Source organism: Microcaecilia unicolor, chromosome 11 (genome assembly GCF_901765095.1).
Source record: "Microcaecilia unicolor chromosome 11, aMicUni1.1, whole genome shotgun sequence".
In the NCBI taxonomy this organism is placed as follows: Eukaryota; Metazoa; Chordata; class Amphibia; order Gymnophiona; family Siphonopidae; genus Microcaecilia; species Microcaecilia unicolor.
Window position 1 is genome coordinate 1,375,314 of NC_044041.1, and position 14,584 is coordinate 1,389,897.

General features: G+C 42.6%; 1 protein-coding gene across 1 annotated transcript in view; it reads left to right on the forward strand.

Moving 5' to 3' along the window:
* LOC115479653 (oxysterol-binding protein 2-like) overlaps window positions 1-14,584 on the forward strand; it is a 378,141-nt gene that overhangs the window by 102,385 nt on the left and 261,172 nt on the right. Inside the window, exon 3 of the mRNA XM_030217714.1 lies at window positions 12,594-12,844. Coding sequence (XP_030073574.1) covers window positions 12,594-12,844 — 251 coding nt within the window. The remainder of the gene's footprint in view (window positions 1-12,593; window positions 12,845-14,584) is intronic.

Below are 14,584 nucleotides of genomic sequence, written 5' to 3' on the forward strand. Positions count from 1 at the left end.
TGGTCCTGATTGCACCCTTCTGGTCACGTCAGATTTGGTTCCCTCTTCTTCTGGAGTTGTCCTCCGAAGAACCGTGGAGAATGGAGTGTTTTCCAACCCTTATCACCCAGAACGAGGGGTTGCTTCTGCATCCCAACCTCCAGTCTCTGGCTCTCACGGCCTGGATGTTGAGAGCTTAGAATTCGCCTCCTTGGGTCTTTCAGAGGGTGTCTCCCATGTCTTGCTTGCTTCCAGGAAAGATTCCACGAAGAGGTCTTACTCTTTTAAATGGATGAGGTTTGCCATCTGGTGTGACAGCAAGGCCCTAGATCCTCTTTCTTGTCCTACACAGACCCTGCTTGAATACCTTCTGCACTTATCAGAGTCTGGTCTCAAGACCAACTCCGTAAGAGTTCACCTTAGTGCGATTAGTGCTTATCATCGCCGTGTAGAAGGTAAACCTATCTCTGGACAGCCTTTAGTTGTTCGCTTCATGAGAGATTTGCTTTTGTCAAAGCCCCCTGTCAAACCTCCACCGGTGTCATGGGATCTCAACGTCGTTCTTACCCAGCTGATGAAAGCTCCTTTTGAGCCACTGAATTCCTGCCATCTGAAGTACTTGACCTGGAAGGTTGTTTTCTTGGTGTCTGTTACTTCAGCTCGTAGGGTTAGTGAGCTTCAGGCCTTGGTAGTGCATGCACCTTATATCAAGTTTCATCATAACAGAGTAGTCCTCCGCGTCGGGCCAGGAATCGGCAAATTTGTGCAAACAAAAAAGTAAAGTTTTGCCAGAGTCTTCTGGCACGCATGCAGTTCGAACTGCGCATGTGCGGACTGATTTCCTGCCCGTCAACCCACATGTGAGAACAATCAGCCTGCTGTCTTCGGAGAATACCTGCTACAGGTAAGTATCTTCACTTTACTGAGTACCGGCACCTTTTCCATTGTCTGCTAAAATTGACCCATGGACCCCAATTTTAATGAGAGAGCTCAGGCTCTACACACCAATTCTGCCTTGTCATAGGTTCTGTGACTGGTTGTAGGGAGCTTGGCTATTGTGGGATGGGTCCCTCAGTGATCACCCCACCCCTGAAGGGTGGCCTGGCATTTGAGTACCGGCACCTTTTTTGCTATTAAAAAACGCACTGATTTTTGGAAAGAGTGAACAAGCGATTCACGTCTACCCGTTCTACTCCACTCATTATTTTATATATATCTCTAACATTTCTCCCCTCAGCCATCTTTTCCAAGCTGAACAGCCCTAGCCGTTTCAGCCTTTCCTCATAGGGAAGTTGTCCCATCCCCTTTATCAATTTTTGTCGCCATTCTCTGTACCTTTTTTAATTCCATTATTTCTTTTTTGAGATGCGGTGACCAGAATTGCACACAATATTCAAGGTGCGGTCGCACCATGGAGCGATACAAAGGCATTGTAACATCCTTGTTTTTATTTTCCATTTCTTTCCTAATAATATTTAACGTTGTTTCTTTTCTTTGCTGCAGCGCACTGAGCAGTGGGTTTCAGTGTATTGTCAACTATGACTCCTAGATCATTTTCTTGGTCAGTGACTCCTAACGTAGCTATAGTTCTGGTTCCTCTTTCCCACATGCATCACTTTGCATTTGCTCACATTAAATATCATTTGCCATTTGAACGCCCAGTCTCACAGTCTTGAAAGGTTTTCTTTCAATTTTTCACAATCCTGTCGCAATTTAACAACTTTGAATAACTTTGTATCGTCGGCAAATTTAATTACCTCACTAGTTATTCCCATATCTAGATCATTTATAAATGTGTTAAAAAGTAGCGGTTCCAACACAGACCCCTGCGGAACCCCACTATCTACCCTTCTCCATTGAGAATACTGACCATTTAACCCTACTCTCTGTTTTCTGTCTTTTAACCAGTTTTTAATCCACAGTACCTCCTATCCCATGACTTTCCAATTTCCTCGGTAGTCTTTCATGAGGTCAAATGCCTTTTGAAAATCCACATACAGAATATCAGTCAGCTCACGGTGGCCTAGGTTACCATCAGTATATTAATTAATGTAGTGGGAGAAAAATATTTATTTATTTATTTAAGTGCATTTCTATCCCACATTTTCCCACAAGCGCAGGCACAATGTGGCTTACAGTAGGTCAGGCAAAATTACAATAAAAGAAAGGTATAAACATAGGATGACAGAGCTCAGATGAATTCACAGAAAAGACAAGGAAAGGAGAAACTGTCCAACAAGAGCAATTGGGTTAGAGTCCCACTTCAAACAGTGGGATTCGGTATGGAATAGGCTTTCGTAAATAGGAATGTCTTTAAGAACTTCTTAAATAATTGATGGTCTGATATCCCTTTTAATTGCTTCGGCAGGTCATTCCAAGACTTAGCACTGGTATATGGGAAAGACGAAGGAAACATATGCTTGTATCTGACTCTCCTACTGTTGGGATAGTGTAGAAAAAGAAAGTTGCATGATGACGACAACGAAGCATTCCTTGGGGGCAGATCAATTAGGTCGAGCATGTATTCAGGGGCCTCTCCGAATATGATCTTGTGCGTTAAAGAGCAGACTTTGAAGATGATGCGATCTTTGACTGGGGGCCAGTGCAGATCAAAACGCAATGGCTGTGCATGGGCAAAGCGCGATTTGCCTAGTATTAATCTAGCAGCCGTGTTCTGGGCTGTCTGGAGTTTTCTTAGTAAATAGCCATGACAACCAGCATATATCCCGCTACAGTAGTCCAGGTGTGAAAGGACCAGCCAGTGAACAAGAGTGCGTAGGCAATTTCTGATACGCTTCAGCCGCCACGTTGCAAAAAACATTCTGTTCGCCACAACCTTCACTTGATTGTCCATTAGCAGGTGGTTGTCTAGCTCGACCCCAAGGATTTTCAGGCTATTTAAGATTGGAAGCTATAAATATAATTATTTGAATAAAATACAACAGGAAGGAAAGGTGTGCAGAAAATACAAACACCACACGGCTGTGAAAGAAAGATGACCTGCTGCAAAAGGTAGAGGAAGAGCAATAAATTCTAAGCTTTTCTGCCCCAACAAATGCTTGAGCAAAGGACTAAAATTAGTCTAGTGGGATGGGAGGGAGAAGACTAAACGATTCAGGCTGATTCCTTACTAGGACCTATCAGTAGGAAGGCCCTAACAAAATAACTTTTTAAAGCAGATTCGAAGCACAAAAAGATATTTCCTGATGAAGGCTATTAGGTAGGGAATTCCAAAGCGTGTAAACTTAAAGCAAGACCACCTGTGGGCAACCAATCGGACATTCAGGTAAGGGAGAAGCACCTGGAGATTTTGCTGTGAAGATCTTAGAGTGTATAGGAAATTATAATGGACTAATTAATATGAAAAGAACCCTCTAAAATACCCAGTGTACCTGAATGTAACTCACCTTGAGCTACTACTGAAAAAGGCGTGAGCAAAATCCAAATAAATAAAAATAAAATAAATAAAGTGACAAGTGGGAATCAAGAGTAATGAGTGTATTTGTTTGTACCACGTCGCAACTTCACAGTAGCATCCTGCAACAATTGCAATCTCTGACCCTGGAAAAGAGAGTTAGAGTAATCAAGTTTAGACAGCACTAATGAATGCAATAACAGATGCAGTGAGCAAGAATCAAGTAATGAGTAAATGGCTCATAGTTGATGTAAAATAAAAAAAAAAACGTCTTCCTAACTAGCTCTGAGGTATGTGATGAAAAGGGAAGATTAGTATCAAGTGTAAGACCTAGTATTTTTACAGCAGTATGCAATGCAAGTGGGATTCCCGGGATATGGGGCAGAGGAGGAACTTAACGAGGAAAAAAAGCATAACTACAGAGTTAGAAATTTTAATTTTTATCCCATTATGCACCAACCAATCAGCTAATGTATCTAGTTTGCTCAAAATTGTTGAAAAGGCATCAATAGAGCGGGAATCAAGAGGAAAAAGTAGCTGGATTGTCACATATAAAAATGTATGCCTAACGACTGAACTAGTAAAGCAAATGGGGCCTAAAAGATGTTGAAAAGAATGAGCCCAAGGACTGAGCATGTGAAGGTACGGGATACCCCACAATTAAGTTCCACAGGCTGTGATAAAGTACCAAGCTAGGATTCTTGAAACACTATGTCTCATTTTCGAAAGAGGTGGATGTCCAAAAAGTGACATAAATTGGCATTTGGATGTCCATCTCACAGAGACATCCAAATCAGTATAATCAAAACTGCATTTTGGACGTCTTTCTCAGAAGTCCGTCGCAAGGACGTCTAAATCTCAAGGGGGCGTATCGGAGGTGTGTTCGAGGTGGAACATAGGCATTCCTAAGACTTGGACATCTTTGAGCCATAATGGAACACAGCAAAGATGTCCAGGACTAAACTTGGACGTTTTCACCTAGACCTGTTTTTATTACGAATAAGGCACAAAAAGGTGCCCGAAATGATCAGATGACCACTGGAGGGAATCGGGGATGACCTCCCCTTACTCCCCCAGTGGTCACTAACCCCCTCCCACCCTCAAAAAACATGATTAAAAATATTACTTGCCAGCCTCAGTTGTCATACTCATGTCCATGACAGCGCAGGCAGGTCCCTGGAGTAGTTTAGTAGTAGGTGCAGTGCACTTCAGATAGGTGGACCCAGGCCCATACCCCCCCTACCTGTTACACTTGTGGAGGAAACAGCGAGCCCTCCAAAACCCACCTGAAACCCTCTGTACCCACATATAGGTGCCCCTCCATCTGTAAGAGCTATGGTAGTGGTGTACAGTTGGGAGTAGTGGGTTTTGGGGGGGCTCAGTACACAAGGTAAGGGAGCTGTGTACCTGCGAGCATTTTATGAAGTCCACTGCAGTGCCCCTTAGGGTGCCCAATTGCTGTCCTGGCATGTCAGGGGGACCAGTCTACTAAAAATGCTGACTCCTCCCACGTCCAAATGGCTTGAATTTGGACGTTTTAGACTTGGACATCTTTGTTTTTGAAAATGGCCGAAAATCAAAGACGTCCAAATCCAAGGATGTCCATGGTATTTTCGAACACAAAAGATGGATGTCCATCTTTTTTGAAAATGACCTTCTCTCCGCCTCTGAATTTGGACGTCTTTGTAAAACGTCCAAATTCACACTTAGACGTTTCTTTCAAAAATGCCCCTCCACGTTTTGGAGATAGGATTGAAACCATGAGAAAACTGGCCCTGATATCCCCAGATCATGTAATCTTTGCAAGAGAATCCCATGATTGGTAAGATCAAATGCAGCTGATAGATTTAAACACATCAAGAACATATTTCTACATTAGTCCAAATTGATGCATGTTCAGTGCAGTAATTAGGCCTGAAACCTGTTTGGAGTGTATAGCATTTGTTCTAGAAAAAGGTTTAGTTGATTTACCACAAGTTTCTCTGTAAGCTTAGAAAAAATAGGTAACTGTGAAATGGGATGGTAATTCAATGTCATATATCCTGGGGCTTGGCCGTAGATGATTTTGTGGACCAGGACGCAGATCTTGAAAGTTATACGTTCCTTGATTGGAATCCAGTGCAGTTTTTCTTGGAGGGGCTTGGCCATTTCGAATCGCGATTTGCCAACTATCAACCTGGCTGCTGTGGAATATAGAAAGGGTATGAAAATGCTTAAGCAGAATCATTGGCAAGGGATCCGTAGGGGCCTGTAGAAGAGTTCATTAATGACAGTATTTTGGATACCAGAATGCAATTTGACAGATTAAAATTAGAGAGTGATGATTTATCACAAACAGCAGCTGCTTGTAGGGAATCAGGGGTCTGAGCAACAGATGAAGGATTATGCCATAGGATCCAGCACCCTCAGTATTGAGCAAACTCTTTGACTGTGTCTAGGGAGTAGTTTCCATTTAGTTTAACATCCTCCAGTCATTTCAAAAAGTTGGCTCCAATGAGTTATGGAGTGGGGAAAAAGATGTAGTGAAATATTGAACATCTGTATCTTTTTTTGTAAAGGCAGTTGCAACAGCAATCCTGTATGGAAAGAGAATGGAGCCAAACAAACTTAGTGGTGCATAGATAGCAACTTCAGTAATTGGGAAGCAAAGCCAGTGCCGGGCAGACTTCTATGGTCTGTGCCCTGATCATGGCTGGACAGATTTGGATGGGCTGGAGTGGGCTTCAATGACAGCTTCAGTAGATGGGGAACAAGGCCAGTACTAGGCAGACTTCTTTGGTCTGAGCCCTGAAAATGGCAAGGACAAATCAAGATCAAGTATGCATATGTAGTATCACATCATACCTTATAATATAAGTTTATCTTGTTGGGCAGATTGGATGGACTGTATAGGTCTTTATCTGCCATCGTCTACTATGTGTTATGTTATCAGGAGTAAGAATAGTGGTTTCAGGCTGTAGATGTGTTACAATAGTCATTAGACGCAGAAGTCTGTTGAGTCTCAAACAGTGTCCTGTACGATAAGATGGGAAAAGTATTTTTTCTGTTCTTGGGCCACAGATTCTCTATAGTATGAAAATGCCTTCTGAAAGGTAATCAAAGTGATAGAATGTCACTGGTGTGAAAACCGTTCTTCTGATTGGCGTAGTTGGTGCTTCAAAGGTGAAAGCTTGAATGGTGCCAGGGGTGGGAACGTCTATGCTGAAGTAATATCTCCCCTCTCCCGCCTTTCTTCCAAAGTATACATATTGAGATCTTTAAGTCTGTCCCCTTACGCTTTATGATAAAGATCATTGACCATTTTAGTAGCCACTTTCTGGGCCAACTCCATTTTGCTTATATCTTTTTGAAGGTGGGGTCTCCAGAATTGCACACAGTACTCTAAATGAGGTCTCACCAGAGACTTTTATACGGAGGCATTATCACCACCTTTTTCCTGCTGGCTGTTCTTCTCTCTATGCACCCAAACATCTTTCTGACTTTTACCATCGTTTTTTCTACCTGTTTGGCCACCGATTATCAGCTATGATCACCCCCAAGACTTTAATCATTTTAGAGTGTTATATAGGGATTTATAGCAATAAAGAACATAGATTGGTATAGACTTGGGAACATGGAATTATAATTGTTTTGAACCAGTAGTGGACCTAATATGTCTTGAGGCGACTACATGTTAAGTGGTGTCTATGGCCAATGATACACTCCAGCACTGTAGCTCTTATTTCCTTTTTTTAGTTGGTGTATCTCTTTGGGACAACAATCAAGTCCCGTGCTCCGTCAACTCTGTAGATGACAACGAGATTTCTGTGCTCTTATCCGTTTACTATGATTTTTAGCTTTGCTTTGCTGTTCAGTGCTCTGCAAAAGCAGTGATTTTGCCTCTGTGAATAGGTTAATGGACAAGGCCATATGGGGGGAGGGGGTTGTGTCCTCTCCCCTCCCCTGCTGCTTAAGGTGTTGGCATTCACCAGAACCACTGTGTTCAGTACTCCAAACCCCTTCCCTGACAGAGGCTGTTCTTCTAGAATCAGCTTCACTCTCTTTAGCTCACTTTAAGTATCAGGATATGGTCTCTCTAATGAATCAAATTCTTTGTCCTTCAGGGCACTCTGTGTCTCAAGGACAGCTGTGGATCAGACTGGCAACACCAACTTCTCCCCTCTTCCTTAATCCCTAGAGTGGGAAGGAGCTAAGGCTTCTGTGAGCCCCTGGGTGGGGTAACCCACCCGTGGCTCTTCTACCTCTTCTTTCTGGACCACCTCCAGGGAGGAAGGGGCACAGTTCCTTTCTTATCTTAGTGTTTTATACTTCCTTCCAAAAGCTCTAACTTGAATGCTATTAGGCCACATTCTCAGAATATACCTCCTCCTATTCAAATTTGATTGACACCTCTCTGGAGCAGGGACACAGACTGTTCTTCCTGCAACCATACAATACAATACAATCTAGGGCTTATTGAGCACCCAATCCCAACAGGATGTCAAGAATGGTTTACAATCAAAATTTAACCAATACAACCATTGGGAATTATAGTTTAAGTACAAAGTAAATACATTTTGATAAAAACAATAAATCCTATAGTTTTACAAAAAAAAGTTGTTAAAAGAGGAAAGTTTTTAATTTTTCAGAAAATGATAGATAATTTTGTTCCTCTCTGATAGTCTCAGATATGTTATTCCAGGCATAGGTTGCGTGATTCGAGAATAAAAAATTAGACGTAGTCAGAGGCTAAAATAATGAGTCACCCATAGAGCTGAGAAGAAGGCTAGATGATGGTCTTTCTAACAAATTAATCATTAAACATTTGATAGACAATACATAGCACTTTAATGGTAATGTTAAACCAGTTTTCTATCCTGCTATTACCTCCTAAGCAGGTTTCAATTTTTAAGAAGCCAGGTTCATTTAATACAGGCCTGTATAGGAAGCCAGTGGAGTCTTAACAATGATGAAGAAATACAATCTCATTTTTTTTTTAATAAAAAGATCAGTCACGCTGTTGTATTCTGTATGAGTTGCAAGTGCAAAGGAAAGCATTTTGGCAACCTCCTACTGACCAAATCCACAGAGGTTTCTTCATATTCCAAAACATTCTTTCAGATCATTTATATCTCTAAACCCATAACTTTCTGAGAATTATAAAGATTCCTATAAAGCCATAATATGGGATGCTGTAACAAGTATTCTGATATGTACTAAGATAAGCACAACATTTTCTCCAAGAACGTGATAACATGATACCACAGTTGTAATCATTGATCAAACGAATTCAGTGTTACAGCTTAATAGATAGACAGGTAAGTAAAGGGAGTGGAATAAATAAGATGGTGACTGGACTGAAGGTAAAAATATGTAAAGTTGAATAATGTATGTGCAATTGGTTTCTGTTAGAGGGTACATGGCAAGTAGATAGTAGCTGTAGCTGTTAAAGGGTTGGGAGAAGAGCTAGGTTTTCACCTGTTTGGTAAAGTAGAGAGTCTTGAATTAGGTGGTTGCCCCTCTGGGAGTCAGTTCCAGAGTGTTAGGGCTACTTCCTGATAATGCTCACTGGTGGATGTGCTTTGACAAGGGTACAGATAGGGATGCTCCTTAAGAGGACCTTAGAGGCCTCCAAGGTTTGTAGGGAGCTAGCTTATTCTTTATGTACTCTGGCCCATTTTGTTTGAGGGCCTTGACAATCGGACATAGAGTTTAAGGAGTGGAGTAGCAGCCAAATGGTTAGAGCAGTGGGCTGAGAACCAGGTCACAAGGATTCACATTGGGATTGGAACTGGACTTCCCTGGTTCAAATCCCAGTGTGAATCCTTGTGACCTTGGGGAAGTCTTCTAACCTCCATTGCCTCAGGTACAAACTTAGATTGTAAGCTCTCCAGGGGTAGGGATCTACTTCACCTGAATGTAGCTTGCCTTGGGTTACAACTGAAAAAGGCATATGGCAATAAAGTAACATCTTTGTATGAGGTAGGCTGTGATTTGGTTAGGGTTGTACTCTCTACACGTCAAGACAGCGAGAAGTTTAGGAGTGATTCTTGATTCCTGCTTGTCCTTTTCTGCACTGATAGGGCAAGTTGTGAAGACCTGGGGGGGGGAGCGTTTTAAAATCTATGTATGGTTTCAAAATTAAGATCAATGATTCCTGCTTACAATTTTTGGATAGTAGTGCAACCGTGTTCTTGAGCAGGCTTGATTACTGCAATATGCTGTGTTTGGGTGTTGTAAAGATATAAAGCACTTCAGATTATTCAGAATTCAGCAGCAAGAAAGTTAACTGGTGGTTGTGTTTCAGATACAATACAAAGTTTGGATACAAATATACTAATGTTTATTTTCATCAGTACCTTGGTATTTCAAACAGATGATTCAGTTTTTTAAATCACCATGACAATTGAGAACAGATGCAGAAAGGAAGGTATTTGTGCCAGATTTGAATAAAATGCATTATGTAGAGACATCAGCAAGCTCATTCTGTATTTCTGGGCCACTTTTGTGAAAGTTTGCCTGGATGTGTTCGTTTTAGCACTTTATTGGAATGATTTAAGAAGGCACTAAAGACTTAGTTCTTTGTAAAGGCATTTTCCGATATGTCATCTTTAGGTTTTGACAGATTACTAACAGTATAATCTCTGGGCATGGTTTGCTAAAGATAAGTTTGTGCGACAGTTTTTCTGTCATTTTACTTTGTATGTTTTATTGTAAGTGACTTGGTTTCAGGTGGGGTATAAGTGTGATAAATAAATACTGATTGCCAGCCCAGTTTTTACAGGAGGGGTATGATGTGATCTTGCAGTGGCGTTCCTAGCTTGGATTGCACCCGGGGCGGATCGCCGATACGCCCCCCCCCCCCACGCCTGCGAAATGACACCTTCCCCCCCCTGGCGAAATGACACCCCCCCGGGTGCACGCCGCTGGGGGGAGGTGCCACGGCGCGCGCCTGTGGGCTCCGACTTCGCTAACTTCCCTCGTTCGCTGCAGCTCCCTCTGCCTCGGAACAGGAAGTAACCTGTTCCGGGGCAGAGGAAGTTGCAGCGAACGAGGGAAGTTAGCGAAGTCGGAGCCCACAGACGCGTGCCGCGGCACCCCTCAGCGGCGTGCACCCGGGGCGGACCGCCCCCACCGCCCCCCCCCCCCCCCTTGGTACGCCACTGTGATCTCTCTGTTGGCAACTCTCTTATCAGTCATGCAGCATTCTGAATTAGTTGGAGCTGGTTCAAGCTCTGTGTGTTGTGTACAGTGCTGCAAGTATCTAAGAAAACTTTAGAAATGATGGGAAGTAGTAGTAGTATGTTGTGGTCTGACCAGTTTACAAGGAATTACAGTGGCATATGGACCGCTATGATCAGAGAGAGATTTCTTGGTTCGTTGCTTGAATTTGCAGGAACAAAGATTGCTGACCGATTATTTTATGATTAATATATTTCTTTATTTCAACCTCTTAAACAGCGACAAAAGTCATTGAAATACAGCAATAATATTTTACAAAAAGCATAAGTAAAATCAACAAAATAAACTGTCATGCTTCCTTAGACCACAAACTATAATACAATGGGGCTAATGAAAAGAGAAGATTCTTTATCATATATTATTGTAATTAAACAAGGTTGCATATCTCTCATTCTACTATCATTTCAGTTGTCTCATCTCTACAAATGACTTGAGCTGTTCTGGTGAATATAACACAGATTTTGTTGATCCCAGCTTTACAATACATTTACATGGGTATGCTAAGAAAAAGGAACCCCCAACTTCCAATGTCCCTTTTTTTCAGAGCAAGAAATGCCTTTCTCTTTTGCTGAGTTTGTTTGGTGACATCGGGATAAATCCACACTTGCTCTCCTCCAAAAAGAGATTTTGCATTTCTGAAGTACAATCTCATAATAGAATTGAAATCCTGCTCAAACACAAACGATACTAGAAGAGTAGCTCTTTGTGTTTCATTTTCCAAAGATTGTTCTAATAAAAGCGAAACATTATTTAAATCAATATGACCTTCACCCTCGGTTCCCGTCTTTCCCGCTTCCCCTCTGGAATTTTCAATATAATAAATTTTATTTATTGGAGGCATAGCATCTGTAGGAATTTTAAAATTTTCTTTAAGGTATCTTTTAAACAAGTCCAACGGGGAATTTCCTAAGAGCTTAGGGAAGTTCAGGACACGAAGATTCAGGCGTCTATTATAATTTTCTATTTGTTCTATTTTTCGCCTTAAGTCTGTATTATCTTTAATTGTTGTTATTTTAAAGTCTTGTAGATGTTCTATTTCTCTCTCTAATTTAGTTGTTTTTGCTGCAAATTCTTGTTTCACCATATCCACTGCATTTTTCATCTCATCAAATTTTCCATTTAAAGTTTGTACCTCACCCGATGTCTTCTGCAAAGCCCCTTCTATTTTCTTCAACAGAGTCCAAATCATTTGCTGACCGATTATTTTAGGGGAAATTCATACTTCCCAAATGGGATTTTGAAGTTGGGGACCTGCCCACTTCTGTTAGAACCCACAGGATCTCTGTTTTACTTGGGTTTCGGTGCAGTTTGTCTTTGTGCTTTCCTGAATTAAACTGCCAGTCAATTTACTCACAAAGCTGTGGATAGTTCTGGTTCAGTGGGCATCAGTTGCTGCACATCAGCAGCATAGATAAAGAATTTTGTGTCCATCAACCAAAACAGTTCAGCTGGAGGCTTGGGGTAGATACAGTGCATCTTTTCTAGCAAAAAAGGTGCCGGTACTCAAATGCTAGGCCACCCTTCAAGGGTGGGGTGATCACTGAGGGATCCACCCCACAATAGCCAGGCCCCCTGCAACCAGTCACAGAATCAATGACAAGGCAGAATTGGTGTGTAGAGCCTGAGCTCTTTCATTAAAACTTGGGGTCCTTGGGTCAATTTTAGCAGACAATGGAAAAGGTGCCGGTACTCAGTACCCCCAAGTACCCCCTCAAAAAAAGCCCTGGGTAGATATAAAATAAAATAGGTGGCAGTATGGATTCCTGTGGCATTTTGCAGTTTAGCGCTGAAGGTGATAATGTTCTGTTGCTGAGCAGAACTGATTGTTGTTTGCCTGCTGTTTTAGATGGCAAAGATGTTAAGCGAAGCATTGGTAGAAAGGGGTACAATGAAAATCTTGCTTTTCTTGCACTACTTGGTCGTACATACCAGTAGTTGTTAACCATGGCAACTGTGTTTTTCCTTGTTATTCCTACAGATGATTCTGGTGATGAGGACATCTCCTCACAGTCTGACAAAAGTGAGCTCCAGAGTACCCTGAAGGCCCTCGCCAATAAGCTGGACGATCTGAGCACATGCAATGATCTTATTGCCAAGCATGGTGCAGCTCTCCAAAGGTCCCTAAGTGAGCTGGAGAATCTCAGACTACCTGCAGAAAGCGGAGAGAAGATTAAAGCAGTCAATGAGAGAGCCACTCTCTTTCGAATCACTTCCAACGCAATGATAAATGTGAGTCCACACTCAGAAATGTAACAGCAAAGCAATGCCTAGTACGACACAAACATATGTGACTTTTCTATTGCAGAGATGCCAAAACACAAAGCCTATTCTAAAAACACAAAGCAACTTAAAGCCTTTGCTCGTAACAGTAACTCTACAAGGCTTTACTGAGCATCTGTACAATGGGCGACAGGAACATGCAACAAATGAGCTTTGTGATTTATAGTAGTAATAGTACTGAGATCTCTAATCCTAAAGGGCCTGAGAAGAACATTTTAGATGTGGCAGATTCCACAGAGTTCTTCACAGTCCACACGGTCCTATTCCAACATCTTACCAAATCTGGCTGAGCCAAGATAAAGAAATAAAACTACAAAGCAAGGTCCCATGACCCCCCCCCCCCCGATAGTTTTCCCTAGTGGCCTTCTACATTCCCCCACCTCTGGACACAGGGAGGCCTGGAGGTCCGGTGGATCTACAGCTCCCTAGCCCTCCCCCCCCCTCCCCGGACAGCAAAAAGTAATCCCTGGAGGCCAAGTGGCCAACCCTACTCCCACCTGCCCTGGTTGTCTAGTGGCTCCCGATTCCCCCCCCCCCCCCCGGTACCTTAAATGGCAGAGGAGGGAATACCCTCCCTCCTTCTTCGAGCGTAGCCTTCACAATGGCAGCACCCTGCCCAGTGCATCCTGGGATGCACTTGGTCGGCCTTCCCTACAATATAAGGGAGTTTCTTTCTTATATGGTAGGGAAGCCCCCACCCAGTGCATCGCCATTTTGGAGGCGGCGCTCAAAGGAGAAGGGAGTGCTGCTCCCTTCTCCGCCATTTAAGATCCTCAGTGATTGAGAGGTACTGAGGAGCTGCAGAGTGAATGCAGTTATAGGTCAATAAGAGGAGTTTGAACTGTATGCAGAAACGAATAGGAAGCCAGTGAAGTGACTTGAGGAGAGGGCTAATATGAGCATAACGACACTGGCGGAATATTAGTCGTGCAGCAGAATTTTGAACAGATTGAAGAGGAGAGAGATGGCTAAGTGGGAGACCGGTGAGAAGCAAGTTGCAATAGTCTAAGCGAGAGATGATAAGAGCGTGGATGAGGGTTCTGGTAGTGTGCTCAGAAAGGAAAGGGCGAATTTTGGTGATATTATAGAGAAAGAAACGACAGGTTTTAGCAGTCTGTTGAATATGTGTAGAGAAGGAAAGGGAGGAGTCAAAGATGACCCCAAGGTTATGAGCTGATGAGACAGGAAGGATGAGAGTGTTATGCACAGAAATAGAGAATGGGAGAAGAGGAGAGGTTGGTTTAGGGGGAAAGATAAGAAGCTCAGTCTTGGTCATGTTTAGTTTCAGATGGCGCTGAGACATCCAGGCAGCAATGTCAGACAGGCAGGTGATACTTTGGCCTGGGTTTCGGCTGAGATTTCTGGTGTGGAGAGGTAGATCTGGGAGTCATCAGCGTAAAGATGATACTGAAAACCATGGGATGAGATTTATTTATTTATTGCATTTGTATCCCACATTTTCCCACCTATTTGCAGGCTCAATGTGGCTTACAGAGTTTTGTTATAACATAGTCATTCCAGATCAGAGTACCAAGGGAAGAAGTATAGATGGAGAAGAGAAGTGGTCCCAGGACAGATCCCTGAGGTACACCAACTGACAGTGGGATAGAAGTAGAAGAGGATCCACTAGAGAGTATACACTAAAGGTACGCTGGGAGAGGCAAGAAGAAAACCAGGAAAGAACAGAGC